This window comes from Kryptolebias marmoratus, linkage group LG8 (genome assembly GCF_001649575.2).
Source record: "Kryptolebias marmoratus isolate JLee-2015 linkage group LG8, ASM164957v2, whole genome shotgun sequence".
NCBI lineage: Eukaryota > Metazoa > Chordata > Actinopteri > Cyprinodontiformes > Rivulidae > Kryptolebias > Kryptolebias marmoratus.
In genome coordinates, this window is record NC_051437.1 from 2,155,940 (window position 1) to 2,178,423 (window position 22,484).

Sequence of the window (22,484 nt, forward strand, 5' to 3'; positions counted from 1 at the left end):
GGAACGCCTTGGGATTCCCCCGGAGGAGCTGGCCCAAGTGGCTGGGGAGAGGGAAGTCTGGGTCTCCCTGCTTAGGCTGCTGCCCCCGCGACCCGACCCCGGATAAGCGGAAGAGAATGGATGGATGGATGGATATTTGTGTGACTTCAAGGGCGTTCCATGTCTGCAGATTGAACTGCCATTTTAATTACATTTTTTCACCTTATTAAATGACTACAAGAAAATGTTTGTTTAGTGAACTATTTTTGTGTTCAAATTTTGATACAAGTTGTGTGTTATCTGTTTATGTGTATAAAGATTTGTTGTTGTAGGAGCTATTTCTTTATATTTTTTTAATTCTTTAAATTTAGTTTATTGATTTGTTTGTTTTCTGGTGAATTTCTATTTTTTTGTTCAATCTTAGTTGTTTAGAATAAATTTGTAGTTTATACATTTATTTTCTTTGGGATATGGGTATTTCACATAAACACATAGACTTTAGGCACATTAGTGGTCATATGTTTTTTTTTTACCATTCAGTCAATCAGTCAGTCAGGGGATTGACTGATGGGGATGCTTTTCTGCAAAGGGGACAGGACGACTGCACCATATTGTGGGAAGGATGGATGGGGCCATGTATCGTGAGTATAACCAAAGTATAACTATAAATCAGTATAAAAGCTCCAGCAGCTGCTCTCCTCAATTCCTAGACATCTACAGACTGCTGTTAAAAGAAGAAGGGATGCTTTACAGTGTCCCAACTATTTTGAGATGTGTTGCAGCCATCAAATCAAAATTACCATATTTATTTTTCCAAAAATGGGACATTTTTTTAGTTTAATCATTTGATATGTTAACTATGTTCCATTGTGAATAAAATGTGTGAGATGAGATAAGATATGCAAATCAGTACATGATACTTTTATTAACATTTTGCACAAAGTCACAACTTTTTGGAATTGTGAAAGTATTTTACTGCAATTGTATGTCATAAACCAACACAAGCAGTGCACAATTTTGAACTGGAAGGAAACTGATGCATTTTTTTCAATATATTTTACAGTTAAAAAATCTGAAAAGTGTGGCATGAATTTGAGTCAATACTTGGTTCAACCACCTTTCACTTCAATTCCAGCTGCAGGTCTTTTGGGCTTTGTCTTGACCAGCTTTGTACATCTAAAGAGTGAAATTTTTGCCCATTCCTTTACAAAATACCCTTACCTCAGATAGATTGGATGGAGCTCGTCTGTGAACAGCACTTTTTAAATCTTACCACAGATTCTCAGTTGGATTTAGGTCTGAACTTTGAATGGGTCATTGTAACACATGAATATTTTGATCTAAACCATCCCATTGTAGCTCTGGATGGATATTTCAGTTGTTGTCCGGCTGGAACATAAACCTCAGCCACAGTCTCAAGTCTCATGTCATCAAAGGGGAGAAACCCTGAGCTTCACAATGACATCACACATTTTTTGAAGGAGTTTCTGGCTTTTCAGAAGCCAGCGGAGAAAAACAATCAGTTATGAATGAAACTACTAAGATTAAAATGAAAAGTCCAAATTCTGAAAAACTTTTTTGGTTAGAAAACTTTGATTTAAAGGTTGATTAGAAAAAATATATGCTATTTTAGTTTCTGAGATTGCTAGATGGTGTCTTTATGAATGCAATTTATTACAAATGCCAGCAAAAATTTATGTTTTCGCTTTTTTTTTTTAACTGCCGCCTACCCAAATTATGACTCATTTTGCCAGCATGAATTACATTTGTATTTGTAACAAATTTTGACAATCATTTTCCTTCCACTTCGCAATTATGCACTATTTTGTGTTGGTCTATAAAATCCAGTAAATTATTTGAAGTTTATGGCTGGATTGTGACAAAATATGGAGACCTTCAAGGAATATGAATACTGTATGCCATCTCACTAAAAAAAATAAACAATTTATGAATTCCGAGGTCTCATAATGTTGTGGAAGATCTGTAGAACTGCTTTTAGATACTGAATAAAAATATAAAGATGGTTCAGACAAATTTTCCAAATAGTACAAAAAATCGTGGTAGAACATAAATATTATTCAAAAAGAAAAGTAAAAAGGGACAGAAAGTGATGCAGTTGCTTTACCAGAACATCCACCATGCTGTGAGGGTAGGCAGTCTGTAAGAATGTGAGTTGCCAGCGCCGTTAGCAGGCCGGACACATGCATGTCATCCCCCCTTCATCCTTGGACCTCTCCTTCATAAATACACACATACAAACAACTGCACATGGGTGAACACACACACAGGAGAACACACAGATATGTTCACAACACGCATTCACATAATACACCAAAGAGAAGCATAGACCATTCAAATTTGTTGAAAAATGGGCAGAAATAGAAATGTGTAAAATTTGCACAACATGCAGTCATGGACCAGAAACACACACATGAACAGTACATCAAGCAGGAAATATACCACCCACAAAATGCACCAAAACCCCAATGGAAAAGACCAACACACACACACAAAGAGAGAGAAGAAAAAGGCCACTGTGAGTGTGTGCAACAATAACCACCAAATATTTAGTCAGTGATAGATTTTCTCTTTTACACAAAATTCTGACACTAATGAAAATATACTTTTATTCACATTATGTACAAACTTGGTGAAAGAAAATAATATTTATGTGTTTCAAGAGGGGTACACTACAAAGCAAGTTAAAAAAAGCAGGTCTTTCTTCCATTATTCTGGTATGATAAAGCCTAAAACTTCACTAAGAAATTTCAGGTGCTACAATAATGGTTCTGATGCTCCTTTATTAATTTAGAATTTCCGCTTTTGTCTCTAAGTGTGTTCATATGAAAAGGGGCATTCCCCAAGTCATTTGACACTTTATTTGTCAAATAACTTCTCAGTGTATTCAAATTACTATAAGTACTTTTTTGACTATTTCTTATGCTGAAAATCGTGTAAACTGGAACATTTTTGTTTAAGACTAGAATGGTTAGGACTGTTTTTAATAGGCTAAAATGAATTAAATGAAAATGCTTTCCTGAATAAACAATGTTTGTGATTAAATTTGACAACAAAAGTGCCAATATTTAATGAAAACCTAAATGTGGAACACTGCAATAACATGGAAAATTTTTATTCCTATGTTATTTGACAATAATCCAACTTTTTTGGTAATGTTTGCAAAAATGGGCAGAATAATGATGACATATATGTTGCCACTGTCTGATTTTTTTAAAAAACTGGAAATTCATTAAGAACAGTATCAGTGAAAGCTTGATTTAAGAGTTAACTGAAATTCATAACCTGCTCATGAGCAGGTTGTGAACTAAGCCTTTGCTACCACGTTGATCTAGCTACACTCAGAGATTCTCCTTCATGAATTTGGAAAACTCGGACTATCAGCTCAACATAGCTAGATAAGTGGAAATTCATGATTCATAGTATACCCCGCATGTCTCTTGGCACATTATGGCTTTGTTATTATTTGCTCCAATCAACAGCAATGTGTCATTACAAGTGTTACTTTAAGATAAAGTTTCATCATATTGAGATAATCCATTGAATTGGGATCAGCTATAATACTCACAGAACAAAAAACAAAAACAAAACATTGCATACTTTTCTTTATCCATGTCATTAAAAAAGTGTTTTCAGCATTAGCTAATAATAAACCTCTGAAATTAGGTTGGTCTTTTCAATAAGGGTAACAAGGAGCATGACGATCAGACAGGGTAATCTGTCTTAAAATTCTAACTTTAGAGAAATGCGGAACAGTAGATTGATGGGTTAGACACATCCACTCTCCCTGTTGATTTATCAGGCTTTCCTGATGTTGATGTCCATATTCATTGGGCTCTGATTGTGAGCATGAATCAACGGGATTGATCAAACAAACCTTTTATTTCCCAAGGGTTTCCCCCAGTGTATTATAAGCCTGGTGGGCCGCCATGCGTTGCTGACTCTGCTGCCAAGCTAAGCTCCGCTTGTTTATTATAAATAAATCACTTTTTATACACATTTTTTTCCACCTGCACCCCCAAAACCCCCAAAAACTCACGGAAGGAGATTGCTCTTGCAAACGATTTAAAAAAAAAAGTGTTTACAGACCACAGAGGGAAGAAATATTAGTCCTATGATGGGCAAATCACAGCTAAAGCAAATAAATCAATGAAAGTCAAACTGAATGTTTTAAGTTTAAACATTCTCTCTGTATCACAGCCAGGAACACAACTTCCTCCTGAATACATGCAGCCATATTAGATGTGACAACTATCTGCTGTCTTTTTTTTTTTTTACCGTATTTCCACTGGTTACGTAGCGTACTGCCCCCTGTCTTTTCGGAGTAAGGCTCCGTGGTTAGCGCCAAGTATAAACGCCTCCACCGCGTGCTCAGGTCCTCCACTAATGGAGCCCTGAGGGACTCTAATGGAGCAGGAGTTAGCACGTCGTCAGAGCCACAGCAATAAACATGTACTAAGCAGGTTTAACCAAAAATGGTTAGTTAAGCTAGATTTCAGCGGATGGCTTTACAAGACCGAATACGGTAAGCATGTGTTGTATTTAGTGAAAATATTATCCTTGTTTAACAGTAAAATGATTCTATTAAATTCAGCATTAGATATGTTTTGTTTTGTTGTTCCATGTAGTGATCCAACATGCAGCCTGTGCCACAAAAAGCACAGTACAGTACAGCATCTGTCTGTTTTTCAGAGTTCTCTGTTATTATTCATTGGCCTGGAAGTGAGACGTGTGTTGGTGCTTTGTTTGCACTTTTTCATTTATGTTAATTTAATTTATTTGTAAATGTGACTTAAATTAGGATTCAAATTAGGTGCAATCAATTAGTATTTATTTTAATTGTATTTTTGTTATAAAAGGTTTTTCAAAAGTGCCTTTTTGTAAAACTGTAGTTGTGTAAATATTTGGCACAAATATCTTACAATATCACATAATAAATAGCCATATTTTCAACTTACCTGTCAACTTTCATCTTTTGGTTTTACTAAATCACGGTCGGCCAGCGAACAGCCCCCTACCTTCAGGCTTAACCTCTTTTCCGGGGAAAACCCTGTTCCCCAACACCTTTAGGAGGTGTTGGGAAGGGAAAAAACAAACAAACAACAAACTTTCCACAGTGGACTCTGCCATTACCAATAAAAGAGTTTGGTAAAAAATACATAAATCTTCTAGAAAATCCATTTTGTGACTTTATATCCATGTACTAAAATGATACCACAGTAAATGTGCATCATAATCAATGTTAAAGGTCAGTCAGTAGATTATTAGAGTCTAGCTATATAGTTTATATTAAAATTAGGGGGGGGGACAAGACACTCATCTCGTGAGACAGGACAAGAACAGATCCTGGGTCTACAAGAATGAAATGAGACAAGATTTTATCAATATTTGTCCCCCCAATAAATCATTGTCTTTTAAGCAATATAGTAATCTGCTAACACCTGCTTTACCCACACAGAGATGTGCGGGAGGCTGTCTGAGGACTGGATCAGTGGAGCTAGCATGAATAACTGGCTTCCAATGAGTAGCAACTAGTAGATGCAATAGACCTTGTTTGAAAAACATTTGCTTCAGCTTTAAGGGAGGAACAAAGATCACACACTACCTGTGGCACACAAGATCGATGCACAGGAGGGTGAACAATCTCCGCAGTCTCATGAACAGCAAGCTTAGTGACTCTTCCACTCCCTAATGAATAATGAGATGGGATGGGAGAACAGAGATCCTCTCCCAGTTTATGGAGAAGCCCAGGTTGGACAAATGTGCCACCAACATTTTTGTCTGTACCTGTGCCCTCTCTCCGGACCAAGCCTGCAGGGGCAGGTCATCCAGATAAAAAGAATTCTCATTACCGCTGTGCATAATGGCTGCAGGCCCATCTCCACACATTTTACAGGCTGCGCACAGGGCGAATGAGTAACTGAATGGGTGGTTAGTCCCCAGAGAAATGCAGAAATTTTCTCTGTTTGGGGACGTGAAAATAAGTTCTCAGTGGGAAACCCTAGAAATGATGCCTTTAATCAGGAATTCCTGTAACTCTGACTAGAGAGTCCAACTCTGTTCTGGGGATGACAGGATGATCTCCAAACCTGTTGAATGTATGGAGCACTGCTGCCAACTTCAGTGTGTTCCCCCTGCTGATCAGTCGGTCCATCCATATGCGCAACATATGCGCTGCCACTCTGAGCAACTCTTTAAGAGTTCATGCAGTTACTTGCTGAACTGTGGTCATCATGGAAGCAAGGCAAGCCCCGGTCTGGCAGGCCAGACACAGGTGAATCATTCTGCTGGACATCTTTGTTTATTCTTCAAATGTTTTGCTGTCTAAAGAAAAATGGGAGGTGAATACCAAGTCACAGCACAGATTATACAGACCAGGGTGGGGTCCACCTAACAGGTGGGCATGGACTAAAGTTTTTAGTGCTGCACTGGGTACAAAGGGAAACCCACCAGTGACAGCCTTAAAGGGCGAAGCCTATACACAATAAAATTTTGGATGATGTTTCGACTTTGAAGTATGTCAGAGCTATAGAGTTTCAAAGAGGGCTGGGTGTTCTCACTTGGTTCAACAAAATCCTATATTCGTCATTGCAGAAATGTCTTGCAAATTAGGGATGTCCTGATCGGACATTCAGTATCGGTATCCGTTGCCGATATGGCTATTTTTTAAGAATCTGGTAGAATCAGATTTAGTCACACGATCAGGCCGATCCAATTTTCGTGTCAGTTTTCAGCATTGTCACGCTTTACGACTGCCGTTAATCAAGACGCAACACTATGCAACCATGTCTGCGGTGTGGGAACACTTTTCACTGGAAAACAACAATGATCAAACAGCAACTTGCAAAGTTTGCAGACTGGATGTTTCTCGCGGTGGGAACAGCAGTGCTCACTTTAATACTACCAACTTGAATCGTTCCTTGAAAAGAATCACCCAACCCAATATGAGATATACAAGAATAAAGCTGCGAAACCACAGCAACAAACATCATCAGAGGCATTTCAAAGACAAAAAATGCTGTCTCGAAACTGCGACAGGTCCATAAAAATAACAGAAGATTGTTGAATACATTGCATTAGACAATCAACCACTGAGTGTCATGGAAAACACTGGCTTTCAGCGTCTGATGGACTTTCTAGAATCACGGTACGAACTCTCTTCTCAGCACTATATCTCTGACAAAGCACCACCTGAACAGAAACGTCCCCACAGCCTATATGCAAGTGAGCACAACCTTCCCTCTTCGATGACTATAAACCAGTGGATGTTGGCAGAGAAGAATGCATTAGTCTTGGCTCCATTTGAGGAGGTCACAAGGGCAGTGAGTGCAGAGACTGCAACATGTGCTGATGTGACACCTGCCATCACAGTTCTGAAGCGTGCTCTTTCTCGAGATGAGGAGAATGACACAGGAATCTAGACCTTGAAGCACATGAATAACAACAAAGAACTGTAAAACAGACAGATGCTGTACTGTACTGTGCTTTTTGTGTCACAGGCTGCATGTTGGATCACTACATGTAACAACAAAACAAAGCTGAGTTTAATAGCATCATTTTACTGTGAAACAAGGATAATATTTTCACTAAGCACAAAATATTCTTACCATATTCAGTCTTGTAAAGCCACCTGCTGAATTTCGGCTCAACTAACCATTTTTGGTTAAACCCTCTCGTTCAATGTTTTGTTGCTGTGGCTTCGACGACGTGCTAACTCGAAGTAGCTGAAGGAGGCTCGGCCTCAGGGCTCATTAGAGTCCTGCAGGGCTCAGCGAACAGTGCACAGACGTGAGCACGTGGTGGAGGCGTTTATACTTGGCACTTATGTCGGTGCAGTATTCTCCGAAAAGACGGGGCAGTACAATACGTAACCAGTGGAAATACGATAAAAAAGAGAGCAGATGGTTGTCACATCAAATATGGCTGCACGTATTCAGCAGGAAGAGCTGTTGTGTTTCTGGCTGTGATACAGAGAAGATGTTTAAACTTAAATCACTCAGTTTGACTTTCACTGATTTTTTTGCTTTAGCTGTGATTCGCCCATCATAGGACTAATATTTCTATGAACACTCCTTTTTATCGGCTGCCATGAGTTTTGAGCCGTTTGATTATGTTTGTGATCTCTCACAGAGGGATCATATAAATACTGATACAGCCAAACCAGCTCTTTTGAATGGAGCATGGCGTGTGCAGTCCACACCAAGTTACAAAAGGTGCACGACACAACACACGCAGGGGCGGGGACAGTGCGATTGTGTCACTGCTGGAGCGCGCACCCTCACGCGGTGAGGTAGATAAAGGTAGTGGTTTTGGGGGTGCGGGTGGAAAAAAACATGTATAAAAAATGACGTATTTATAATAAACAAGCGGAGCAGGGTCACCAAAAGCCTGGCGCCCCGCCAGGCTTATAATACACTGGGGGAGACTCTGTGAGAGCCCAACAACAGCAAGCAGCAAACTAGGAAGCATATTTGATGGGATTCTGGAAGAGAACGAAGTTGAAACCAGATCTGCCACCTCATCTTCAGTTGTCACTGAGGTGCAGAACTACCTCTCAGAACGAACCACTCCCAGGTCGGTCAGTCCACTAGATTACTGGAGGACACATGCTACACACAGTCCCTAACCAGGTTTCTCTGTGCTCCATGCACAAGCGTGGACAGTGAGAGACTTTTCAGTGCTACCTCAAATATAATGGATGAGAAGCGTGACCGTTTATCTGTTGGATTGACAGAGAAGAACTTTCACTTTATTAGTGAGGGTTAAACAGCAGCTTCTCACTTAGTCCTGCTAACTTGAATAGAATGTAGGAAAGGGTTTTAGTTTTTTCAAATAGTAATGTTTCATTCCTTGTGTTTTGCACTCTTTGTTTTTTGTGGGAAGTTCAGTACCTTCACTTTAGTTTGAGAAAGAGCAACCTTGGTTATTTATTTTTGAACGATCATTGTAAGTTAAGTTCTTATGTAAACTGTAACACAAATACATATTCCTATGTGGTTATTTAAGAACCAACTCAAAGTGTACAAGTTGCAGATTTCAGTTCAAATAAGCTGTCCTAGAATGTTGGACCTTATAGTAATATTTTATTTTTTGAATTCTTGTTACAGTTTACATACTTTTATCTGGTGAAGTTCACTACCAGCACTTTCAGTGAAAAAGGGAGAAAATAATTTGTTACATTGAATGTTGAGCTCAGATAGGTAAATGATTATTATTCTTATCTGTAGATTATTTTTATGTGTCATACTCAGAGTAGGTTTGTTACAAATACCAAGCAATATTGTTGGTCATGTTATAAAGCAAAATAAAAACTGAAGTAATACTGGTCGCTTTTTTTTACAGCTTTGAAAATATAGGTATCGGATCATTAAAAAAATCGGATTGTATCAGGAGCCAAAAAATCTGAATCGTGACATCCCTATTGCAAATTCTTGTGAATTTCATTTATGTCATATGAAGAAACAAAACTCGACATCATTGGTGATATGAATGACTCAGCTACCAGCTACTACAACTTCAGGTTTTAGCTCAATATTGCTAAAACTGATTATGATATAGCCTTTTTTGCATTTTGTTTGGTCAATTGGCTGTAACAGCCATCCTGAATCAGGTTGACACCAAATGTTCATCAATTGTACATGCATAATCAATGATTATTTCTTCAAAGTTTCATTAAAGTTCATCCACTGGTTAATGAGATATTTTGCAAGCAGACAGACACATGAACAAACAAAAAGACAAAAGCAATCAAGTAATTGTCCACCATTTATGGCGGTGGGGGATAAAGAAACACAACGAATACAAACACACAATAAAGATTGACTGACATGCTGAAAGAGAACAGAAATGTAAGACAGAGAAACAGGAAGAGAAGAGATGAGCAACTTCAAAAAGAGGAAGTAAGCAACAGACAAATGAAGAAAGACAGGAAGAGGAAGTGGGACCCCACTGGCAAGAAGAGGAAGAATGGCAAAAACTTGCAGTCCTCCCAAGCCACTTTATAACAGTTGGTGTGTCTCCATCTGAGGCCAGAGATTACCTTTTTATCGCAAAATGACGTGTTATTGTTAACACATTTGTGACCTGCTGCTGCTTCCTATCACTGACCACACGTACTTAATTCATATTTGAAGCCCTTTCAAAACAATAAAAATACCATGTTCAAATTCAAGCTCTTCCAAGGGTTTTAAGCACCCATACAAACCCTGTTTCTATGGGTACTATCCTTTTATCAAGGCCAGTTTTTTTAATAATTCTACTTTACCTAAATTCAAAAGGAGTGTTTAACATTCATTAGTTGATTTCTTGTATTTTTTTATTACTTCTTTCAGTTTCAAATTATTTCAGTGACCATATCATATATGTGCGTGTGTGTCTGCGTGTGTTCCATCAATAAGTCCAAATACAGATTTCATTACAACTAGTCAAGGGTACTTATCAGTTGTTGTTTGGTTGTTGTTTTTTTAAAGAAAAATGTAGAATTTAGAACTACAAAATATATTTCCCACAGACAGTTCTTATTAATTTATGTTTTTATTCTTTTAACAATTTGAAGGTAAAGCTTCCCAGAAGAACTTACCACCATCAAGGGAAGATAAACCATCATCATCATCAGATGACAACATGCGCTCAGAAGACAGGCAAAAGTAAGTGTTTTTCTTTTTAAAATAACATTATTTCAGAATAGAGCTCCTTCTCTTCTACTTGTTCCTGTGAGCTGTGGACATCCGTAAGATGACAGAACAGGATACTCCATTAACCTTAATTTAGCTTAACCTAAAGTAACAAAAACACAGATGGTCATGACTTGTCCAACAGAGATGTTATACCTATCATTTTTAAAGTTAATTTCCTTTTGAAACAAATCTTTGCAATACAATAAATTGTATTCAGTCTACATGTCCAAATACAGATTTCATTACAAATAGTCAAAGGCACTTATCAGTTGTTGCTTGGGTTTTTTTTTTTTTTCACAAAACACAACAGACTGTTCTATTAATTTATGTTTTAATTCTTTTAACAATTTTAAGGTAAAGCTTCCCTGAAGAAAACTGCCCGGAACCCCACAGAAATACAAGCTGTGGAAAAACACTTTCATCTCATTTTCAATTATACCTGGAAAGAAGGATTGTGATAAGTGTTTACAGGCAGAACCGCAGCTGGCAGAACGTGAAATACTTTATTTACAACCGCAAACAAAAGAAAATTTCAATGTAAATAGTTTAGCTAATATTATTTAGTTTAGTTGTAAAATGGGAACAGACGTGTGTTATTACACATATGTAGGTGTGATGAAGCAGCTGAATGTCTCACATCATATTTGTTAGAAACTCGAAGAAGCTGTTTTACTTTAAACTTCCAGGTAAGTTTTTGGTTGTTATTGTTGTTTAAGTTTGCTCTGCTTCTGTTGCCTTTGGCTGAATTCATTCACTTAATTAAAAGTTGAATTTTGCAACATAAACTTATTTATTGTTATTGAGTTTCCATGACCAACATGTTCAATATACATGAAACCAGTTATAGATTGTCATCTAGTAGTCAGGTTGCTTTATGTAGTTGACTGGTTTAAATGTTGTTGTTTTTTTTAAAGTATTGACATTGAAGATTATGAAACTAACCCTTTAAGTAGGTACCGGCAGCGACGCTCTTTCCATTCAGGACTGGGAGAGAACTCATGCTGATCACGGAAAATGTCCTTACTTCACACCATCAAAAGTCCTTTTCAGAATATTTTTTTCCAAAAGCAACACTACAGTGTTAAAGTTTATTAACTTTCCTTTCCAATGATACAAATTTTATGTATGTTGAATCAAATAAAACACTTTAAATTTCCCAGTAATTCATACATTTTTTGAAAAGACCAATTAGAACGCATTATTTATGCTAATTAAAACGCCCCTCCTGACACCGCGCCGAGACATTGTCCCAGAGAATCTGTTTGGGCGTCGCGAACAAATGACCAAATGAGCCAAAGTATCAAAACCTCCGAATAGATCGTCAAACAGCAAACGAATTATAAAAAATAAACCCAACAAAATGGGTATCAAAATAAAGATTAGTTTGTTAGCTTTATATAATACTGGAACCACAGCTGCAGAATAATTGTGCGTGACGCCCCGAGCATATCGTCACCTAAAGGGACCATACAACATGGAGCTGCCTTCTGTGGACGCTGCTGACTGTTCGGATCATGACTCTATTCCAGACGTACTAATTCCCTTCCTGGCTAAGTTAGAGAAGCACTCTTACATCAGATATCTTTAAAGTAATATAAAGATCATAGTTAGCGTTATTCTGATATGCGGTTGTATTTAATGGGGGGTGGGGAGGCGGTTTCTCCCGAGCTGGTCAGGCTTTCTCTGTAACTTTGCAGCTGTAACAAGCTGCTTTTAGTTGGATTTCTAAATAACTTACGCTTAAAATACAAAACTGAATGGTGGAAGATGGAGCGTATATGTGCGAATTTAGATGCCTGGTCAATAAAGTAAATCTTGATTGTATATTCTCAGAGAAATCGCTTCGTTTTGTTTTTTCTTTAGTAGTGTGCTGTTTACGCTACAAAAATCAGCGGTTTAAAAAAAACATCAATGCTTATCAAGATACATGTTAGTTCTTAAAGATGTGTTGCTACTTCATTTCTCATATTGGATTCTTTTTAAATTCTCTTGCTTGAATTAATTTTACTTGTCTGCTGACGTCACTGCTTCCTTCAAACACCCCCCCCCCTCCCTCTCCCCCATCTGTGAGTCTGAGTGACGAGAGCTTAGGACAGGTTTTGTTTTTGTTTCTAATGTCTGTGTACAGAAAAACATTTGACATGACAGTTCTGCATACATGAGCTGTCATGTATGCAGTTCATAACAATTCTGTATATATTGCTAAACAATAAACAGAGCAGTTATACTTATAACCTTAATTATAACTTAAAACTATAACTTATAACAACTTATAGATGTTGTAAAAATGATTGCATTTTCTGGTGAAGTGACTGGATGTATCCAAAAAGAATAAACTCAGGACATTTCTTATGAAAAATGCCCTTTGGCACTTTTTCAGATGGTCAGTAATAGTGAATGTTCCATTAAAAAAGGAAAAATCTCTATTTTCTGCCAGCTATATCAAAACAACTACTGAAGAAATAAATAAATGTTTTTATCTGATGCAGCAGTCTAATTTACATCTAGGAAGGAAGTTTCAATAAAATACATAAAAAAAACATTTTGGAGCAAGTCAAAATTCTCTAAAATACGATTTAAAAAAAAAACAAAAAACAAATCCCTATTTCCTACCTGCAATATAAAGGGAACTATTGAAGATAACCAAAAATAGATGTCTTTTATAATGTTCAGCAGCCTAATTTACCTGTAGTAAAGAAGTTTTATTGAAATCCAATGAAAAATACAAATTTGGGGAGTGGTCAAAAAATACTCAATTTTGTTCATTTTCGAAATTTTCTTCAGTCGGTCAAATTGTCTTTGGAAGCATATTTGCAGCCAAATAAACCTTTATTCGACAGTCCCACACCCCTACAAAGAATTGGGCTTGTTAAAACCAATAGCTTTTGGGGCTTGGTTTCAACATACATTTTTGTCTGCTATTTGGGTCAATATTGAAATTTGTTCAATTTTTTAAAATTAGATTTTTTTAAGAACCTTCATTTTAAATGTAAGCTATTTATAGTATATTTTCTTGTTTTGCAGTAGGATTTACATATATTTAAAGAATGTCATTACAAATAAGTGTCAAATTGATTTAATGTTTGAGTAATCGGCTTTCAAAACCCCCATCTTTTTCTATTCAAAGGTGGGTTTGTGGGAAGGTACACCTACCCCCCAAAATCTCAAAAACCGTTAGATATATTTGGCTGACATTTTTTTTGCTCTTTTCTGGTAATACACTTAATAGAAAAATGCATGCAGAGTACTAAAACTCTAAAGAATAAAAATTGACTGCCTACCTACTTTAAGGGAAATAAGTAAGTTTGACCAGTTTACTTGTAAGGTCCCCATTAAGTGACATTTGCCAAGTCCTCATGAAGTAAACTCTGTGTGTGAGAATTATGTTAATGATATGCTAATGAGGTCCCTATTAGCCATGAGTATCAGAAACTTAATTAGGTCCCCACCAAGCATGGTCCTGACAGGCTCTTAATATTACTTCACAATTTCAAGTATGTTATAACGCATGCATAGGCTAACACAGCTTTGGTTGTTACGCTTGATTTTAGTTCATGACTCTAAATCCTTTACAAAGGGTGGTCACCGCAAGTGATGAATAACAGTTGAGTCCCCACATCTCATTTAGGTGTGTGTGTGTGTGTGTGTTTGTATGATTAGTGCCAAGGGAATAACATGGGAGTAGGTCTACCCAGAGCTGAAGCTGAACAATACTGGAGAAGCACATGGGACAGGGAGTCATATCACACAATGATAATGGCCCATGGCTACAGTAACACACCAATCTCCCAGAGCAAGAACCAGCATCTATCACAGTGGCAGACATTCAAGACAGAGTCTCAGGAATGAAAGGTTGTACTGCACCAGGGCCTGACATGTAGGCCTGTCACGATAACAAATTTTGCTGGACGATTAATTGTCTCAGAAATTATTGCGATAAACTAAAATATCATTTGGAGGCTGTTTTAAACTAATGTAATGATAATAACATAATAGTGCAAGTACATCTTCTCAAAGATTAATAAACTTTAATTATAAAAGAACACCTAACACTGGAACTGGAACACAAAATAAACAAAACAACCAAAAACAAAAATAAAATGGACTCTCAGCCTTTGTTAACAAAAAATGCACTTGAATTAAAAAAATAAATAAACGGAAATAAAACCTACATCAAACCAAAACCGTACAGATTATTAAGTCTGTAAACTAAACTGCCCTTCAAAAAGTAATAATCATTAGTTTTATATAGAGAAGACAGACAGAACTGCTAGTTTTATAAACAAAAAGTGTAAACAAACAAAAGCACACAGCGACAGAAGCACAAAAACAACATACCAGCTCTCAAAGGTTCAGCGGTTCTTCTCGGTCATTTGGTTTGAGTCTGAAGTGCTCCCACACCGCTGCTGGTACTACGATCTTAAAACCCATTCCATTTAGTTTTTCCACCAATATCAAACAGTGTTTCTTTAGCTTGCTAACTCCTAGCGGGGGCTAATGCTAAAGAGGTACAAGCCGAGGCGCCTTGGCTGGCTACCTGACGTGATAGGCCACGCCCCCTTACGCTAAGAGAAAGGGAGGGGTCAGTGAAGAGCACCGGAGCTGAGCCTTTTGTCATATGGTGTCATCAGTAGAAAGAGAGAGACAAGAGGGAACGTTAACGCCGATAAATGAAAATTATCGACCTCAATTTTGTTATCCTGCGATTAATTGATTTATCGTTTATCGCAACAGGCCTACTGACATGATCCACACCTACTGGCTAAAAAAACTGACTGATCTCCATGAATGTTGTCCCAAGGCCAGACAGTTCTGATCATGGAAGACCCTGAGAAAGAGGCAATTTTATCCAACTACTAGCCAATCACTTGCCTTTGTACAACATGGAAGCTCCTGTTAGACATGATAGCAGTAAAGATGAATAGACCCACGTGTCAATACTTGAGTGAGGCACAAAAAGGAATTAGCACCAACACCAGAGGGACCAAGCAGCAGCGACTGGTTGACAGAACCATAGCTCTAGACTGTAAAACCAGACACAGAAACCTGAGCACTGCCTGGATTGACTACCAGACACACACACTGGAGTGCTTGAAATCGTATAACATCAAGAGCCTTCATCGAGAACTCAGTTGGAATTTGAACACCATAACCAAGTGGCTGGAATAGTGTACAGCAGGGGTAGGAAACCCTGGTCCTCGAGGGCCACTATCCTGCATGTTTTACTTGTTTCTCTGCTCTGAATCAGTGGGTGATTAACAGGCTTCTGCAGAACATGAAGAGGTAATTGAACCACTGAATCAGGTATTTTGAAGCAGGGGATAAAGTAAAACCTACAGGATAGTGGCACTCGAGGACCAGGATTGTCTACTCCTGGTGTACAGGAACATCTGTACCAAGTACAGACTGGAAGTCCCACAGTCAAAGTGGGAGACTCCACCTAGAGTGGTGGAGAAAGACAGGGCTATGTCCAGAAGAAGGCAATCCTAGCAACAACCAGAACCCTCAAGCTCTCAGGCTACATGTACGCTTGTCACTAAAATGAAAAAGTGGATAATATCTTTGCTGGAGTCAGTGTCTGTTTGTGTGTGCCTGGATGAGTTCACTGGATGAGTTTGAATGACACTTCTAAGAAATAATCATTGGATGTACATCTACAAGGGATTAACTTTTGGACTCACTCAATTCAAGATGGCTGCCACAGCTAAATGACTCTAGATAACACCAAAATGTCTATAATTTAGTCCATTTTAGATATTTTGAGCTAAAATTTAATGTGGTAGTAGCTAAGAGTCATCCTTAACACATAATCCAAGTGCTACTCATTGTATAAGCTCTTTGCTTCGAACTTTAACATTAACTGTTGCAGTTAACTCTGTCTGTTAACAAAATATCTAATGAACCACTGGGCGGATTTTCATGAGACATGCAGAACATAGTCATTGAATGTTCATCTACTACTAATTATCTTCTGGAGGCAATCCAATTAAAGATGGATAAGATTTAAGATCCCATAGGTAATCAAAATTAGCCAACACAACAGTAGCTTTAACTCAGTAAATTTTACAAATATTGAGCTAAAATCTAACATGGTTGTAGCAGAGAATCATTCATTCAACACATACATCGACATTGATGTCTCACAATATTGAACATAATGTTCATTTTCAAGGTTTGACCAAAACTCGGGCATGAAAGGCAGGATATAAAGTTGTTCTAGGAATGCTAGGCCTTTAATTGAAACAGCGACAGGAAGAAACCCGTCAGATCCAGATATCTGGGGATAAAGGGTGATGGCTGCTGACAGCTGACAGTTCCACATGTGCAAACACATCAAACTAAAAACACAGAGGAAATGCAAACTCAACAACTTCTTTCACTGAAAACCATCTTCAAAAGCTTTTCTTTCACTCAAATGTGTCCAAAATGTCTGGTAATATCAGACTGAAAAGAGCTCAGTAATTAAGTTAGAAAGATTTGGATCTGATTGGGCTTATCTGAACATAATACCACATTTAGTTCTAGATTTCTGTCTATTCCTATTAACACTATTTATGCTCAAATGGGAACCCTACTGTCTAAGACTGCAGTTATACAAGCTTTCTTGCTTACTACTGTGTTGACATAGCAGTCAGTTTAGATATTAGTTAGAGATACCTGTTTGACACTGAGGCTCCGAAGCCCATCTCCCTTTTTGAAGCAGACTGGTTTGAAACACTGTGTAGGGGCTTGTTTTAAATCACTGTGATCACATGACCAATGATGTTTCAGGCTTCATTGTCACAATGAGACAGTGGAAATGAAGGGGCTTATCCAAACGTCTTACACAGCTTCAGTTGTTAGAGAGAGGAGAAATGATCGACACTCCCTCCCTGCTTCATAACGTTACTAAAGACCTGAGCTCTGCGTCAGTGATGGAAGAAAACAATCTTGTTGTGTTTTGTAATTCTTATTGTTTGGTATTTGTTGTGGACAGCAAAGTAATAATTTAATGTGCAGGGAAACACATTTTCTTAGAGTAATGTTTTGATATAAAATTGTTATAATGTTTAAGTCATTTCTGATAAAAGCTTGCTAATCATTACGATCACACTCTGTAATATATCCTTATTTGATTTAATATTATCTTGATAGTTTAAACATTTTTAAATGTATATACATATATTTTATGGGTTTAGTGCCTCATGCTCACAAGAGCTGTTCTTTGGTAAGAGCAGCATCTTTGTGCAGCATCTCATCTGACCATCCTGCTGGCCCTTACTGTATAGTGATCATCAAATACCTGGTTAAATAACTACAATAGAAATTACAACCTATAATTTTGTTATATCCTAATAGAATGTAATAGTAGCACACATATACATGTATGCATTTACAAACTTTCAGTCATACCTACAAATTACTGATACATGACATACGTGTCATCTTACTTCACATCACAAATCTGTCATAATAATCAAAATAACATTTCAAGTAATTATATGTAATAACTGGACAACACATTTAAACATTTTATTAGAAAATTGGCATTTCTAAATGTTCTGTGTGTGAACAATGACTTTGATTTTAGACAGCTGCTAAAAACTAACTTTGTTGTCTTTGCTTTGGAATTGGAATCAGCAAGATGCGTGAATCATTTGTGTTTGTGGCTGCTATACCTGCAGCTGACCAAAAGATGTCACTGGAAGGGTGCATCTTTGAGATTCAAAGCTTCAAATCTCGTTTTTTTGGTACAATCAGGAAGAAGCCTGAAAATATTCACAAGGCTTTATCTGCCTTTCAATTACAACTGAAATGTAAATGTGTCTGAATCTAAGTTGTTTTGTTTTTTTCTGAGCATGTGCAGAGCAAGGTACTAACTCTGTTTGGGTTTTACTATTGCCAAGCAAGCCTGTGTGTCTCTTTGTGTGTGTTTGTTAACAAAGTGTCTCATGAACTGCTGGACATGTTTTAATGACATTTTCATGAGATGTGCATCTACAAGGAATTAACTTTTAGAGTCACCCTGATTCAAGATGGCTGGCACAACTAATCAAATCAAAAGGCAACAAAAAATGGTTCTAACTCAGTTAATTTTACAGATATGGATATATTTGGTATGGCAGGAACTGAGCCTGATCCCAAACACTTACTTTGAGTAATCATGGATCAATTACCGGTTTCAAGGTATACTACTGTGTTAAAAAGTCAAAACCACTCAATTTTTTCCATCCTTCCGTTCCTGCAATCTAAATGCTTTTTAAAAAGATACCAGAGACAAAACACCCCCTCCCCTTTCTATTTTATAATAAATATATATATATATATATATATATATATATATATATATATATATATATATACACACAGGGTTTCCCCCAGTGTATCATAAGCCTGGTGGGTTGCCAGGTTTTGGTGACCCTGCCGCCAGGCTAAGCTCCGCTTACTTATTATAAATACGTCATTTTTTATACATGTTTTTTCCCACCTGCACCCCCAAAACCACTACCTTTATCTAGCTCACCGCGAGAGGATGCGCGCGCCAACAGTGACACAATCGCGTTGTCCCCACCCCTGCGCGAAGGTCCCACGTCGTGCACCTTTTATAACTTAGCGCTGACCTCTAGCACCGTGCTCCATTCAACCATCTGCTCTCTTTTTACTGTATTTCCACTGGTTACGTAGCGTACTGCCCCATGTCTATTTGGAGAATACTGCTCCGATGTAAGCTCCAAGTATAAACGCCCCCACCGCGCGCTCAGGTCCGCATGTTGTTCGCAGAGCCCTGCGGGACTAATGAGCCCTGAGGCCGAGCCTCCTTCAGCTGCCTGGAGTTAGCAGGTCATCAGAGCCACAGCAATAAACATCGAATGAGCAGGTTTAACTAAAAATGGTTAGTTGAGCTGAAATTCAGCAGGTGGCTTTACAAGACTGAATATGGTAAGAATGTTTTGTACTTAGTGAAAATATTAATAATAATGTCCCATTTTATCCTTGTTTAACAGTAAAATTATGCTATTAAATTCAGCATTAGATGTTTTGTTCCATGTAGTGATCCAACATGCAGCCTGTGCCACAAAAAGCACAGTACAGTACAGCATCTGTCTGTTTTTCAGAGTTCTCTGTTGTTATTCATTGGCCTGGAAGTGAGACGTGTGTTGGTGCTTTGTTTGCACTTTTTTATTCATGTTCATTTAATTTATTTGTAAATGTGACTTTAATTAGGATTCAAATTAGGTGCAAACAATTAGTATTTATTTTAATTGTATTTTTTTGTTTAAAAAAGTATTTCAAAAGTGCCTTTTTATAAAACTGTAGTAGTGTCAATATTTGACACAAATATCTTACAATATCACATAATAAATAGCCATATTTTTAACTTTCCTGTCAACTTTAATCTTTTTTTAACTAAATCACGGTTGGCCGGCGATCAATCGGTGAACGGCCACCTACTACCGGGTTTAGCCTCTTTTCTGAGGGAAACCCTGTATACATAAAACAGCCTGTTGACTTTAGTGTTTAGCTGACACAATAGGTAAATAAAATCTAAATTTTAAACACATTCTCAATACTTGTCATTAAGTTTAAATTTAAGCTTTGTTCTTAAATATGATCATAAATTGGTTTAAAATCTGTCCTGAGTGCAGGAAAAACCTGATACGAAGGTTTAAAACAGATTGACTGTCAACATGTTCACTTGTGTTCTGTTACTTATTTATATCAATGCATTAAAATCAAGTTTGCAGCATTTCCTTACTCTGTTCAGCACAGCTTATGAACTGTGCTTTGCTCAGTTCTCCATCCTGCCTGTTCGTCTTGCTAACTGGCTAAATTCACTCTCCACCGTTAAGCATAGCTAACGTGGGTCCGCACAGCTAACATTTAGCCTGTTTAGCTTACTAGCTAGACAAAAATGGACCTCTTTTTCTATTGTCCTAAAATGGGATCAAAGGTAAGAAAGAAAGTGGTCAGAACATCTATCACAGCTGGCAGCTGCTGCTCACATCCATGTCTGAGCACTTCAGAATTTTTTCTTTCAAAGATGGATACTCACGACTCTTGCCCAATGTGTCTCGACATGTTGAACACTAAGGTGGCACTTGCCAACCTGGAGTCTTCACAAGTCGACCCTGGAAAGATAAGTGGGATTCCTGTCAAAATACTGGGAAATTCATCCCCAGCCAGGGACACCCTGCTGTCCGAAGCTCTCGAGCCAACTGCAGAGTTGGAATCCAAGCAGTTGATGGATGAAATCTTTCCCATCTGCGACATCAAGGACCTGACCTGATCAAGTTCAACATGAAGCCTATCTTGCTGGCACACAATGAGGTATCCCTTGGGGCCTCGGGTAACTTCTCAGAGGACTAGGGTGGTGCTGGCCAGGAAGGACGCGGACGGTGGTGGAGACACATTCACCCCAGCCCTTTTCAAACTGTGCAGTATGTCTAAAACTCAGTGCTAACACATCAAGCAAGATCTTTTGTTTAAACTTTACAGATAACTTTTTGAGCCAACCCTGTTTGTCTGTTAGCAAACTAACTCATGAATCACTGAACACATTTTTAATGAAACCCTTAAAAAGTAGTCACTGCACGGTCATCTGAGCAGTAACTTTTGAAGTCAACTTGATTCAAGATGGCCACCACAACTAAGTGACCTTAGCAAACACCAAAATGACTAAAGTTCTGTTTATTTTACAGATATTGAGCTAAAAATTGATGCAGTAGTAGCTTTGATTGATCCCCAACACATGCCTAAAGTGCTAACATATCATGAAATATCTTTGTTTCAAACTTTGTCATTACTAACTGGAGTCAACCATGTCTGTCTGTTAGCAAAATATCTAACGACTTTCTGGAATGTTTGAAATTAAACTTTCAGAAAGTAATGATTGGATGGGCTTCTTTATAACTGAGTACTAAATGAAAAGCCTTTTGAATATTTTCTATCAAGATTTTTTTCTGACTTTCTAAATATGACACAAAAGGAAGGAAAGAAAAGTAAAGTTAGTCTCAGTCACCTGTTCGTTTTCTGGCTAAAGAAAAACTAACTGACCAAGTGTGTCCAGCAGAAAGGAAGGAGACAGTTTGATCACTTCTTCCACCCATAACACGAACTGTTTTCTGCTCGAACAGACAAGGAACCGAGAAGGTGAGACAGGAGAGGACAGAGCGGGTGAGGAAGCAGGGGAGGGAGGGAGGGAGGGAGGGAGGGAGAGGGAGTGAATCACACCGACCGCGAAGCAAGGAAAAGCTTGCTGCCGAACAGAGCCCACAGCCGGGGGGAGTTAAGAGTGAAAGTAGCCCCCTCCTCCTGTCCCCTCCCCAGGTCCCAACCAGCCCAGCAGTTACTCACAATCTCGGCATGAATCAGGTCCGGAGGGTGGTATCCGCTGCGCCTTCGGAGACACATCCGGGTGGGTTTGTTTCCTTTTCCACCGCCCCGCACCAGCAGTCTTTGTGTGTGTGTGTTTTCCTGCCTCCGTCGTTGTATTGAAAGGAGTCCTCGTCCTCTTCCTCCCCCTTCTGCTGCTCTCCTCCCGCTCGGGTTTTTCCCAGAGAGCGCGTGGTAGAGAGACCTGCAAAACACAGAGAGAGAGGGAGCTAGATCACCGCCCTGATGACACGGGCGGCAGAGCGCATGCGCAGTCTCACTATCTAGCAAGAGCTGGAGTTATGAAGCCATTTACAGGTGCTGGTCATAAAATTAGAATATCATGAAAAAGTAGATTGATTTCAGTAATTCCATTTAAAAAGTGAAACTTGTATATTATATTCATACATTACATACAAACTCATATTTCAAATGTTTATTTCGTTTAATTTTGATGAT

The 22,484-nt window shown here is 38.2% G+C and overlaps 1 protein-coding gene across 5 annotated transcripts in view; it reads right to left on the reverse strand.

Moving 5' to 3' along the window:
- rgs19 (regulator of G protein signaling 19) overlaps positions 1-22,253 on the reverse strand; it is a 65,829-nt gene extending 43,576 nt beyond the window's left edge. The window contains exons 1-3 of one of the 5 annotated variants that reach the window (XM_037977033.1): positions 22,008-22,253; positions 20,707-20,782; positions 2,105-2,215 (exon numbers count right to left, since the gene is read on the reverse strand). In XM_037977033.1, the coding sequence (XP_037832961.1) occupies positions 2,105-2,119 (15 nt within the window). In that variant the 5' untranslated portion in view covers positions 2,120-2,215; positions 20,707-20,782; positions 22,008-22,253. The remainder of the gene's footprint in view (positions 1-2,104; positions 2,216-20,706; positions 20,783-22,007) is intronic. The other 4 variants (XM_037977034.1, XM_017409304.3, XM_017409301.3 and 1 more) reach the window with 4 other exon arrangements.
- Positions 22,254-22,484: the final 231 nt, after the last annotated feature.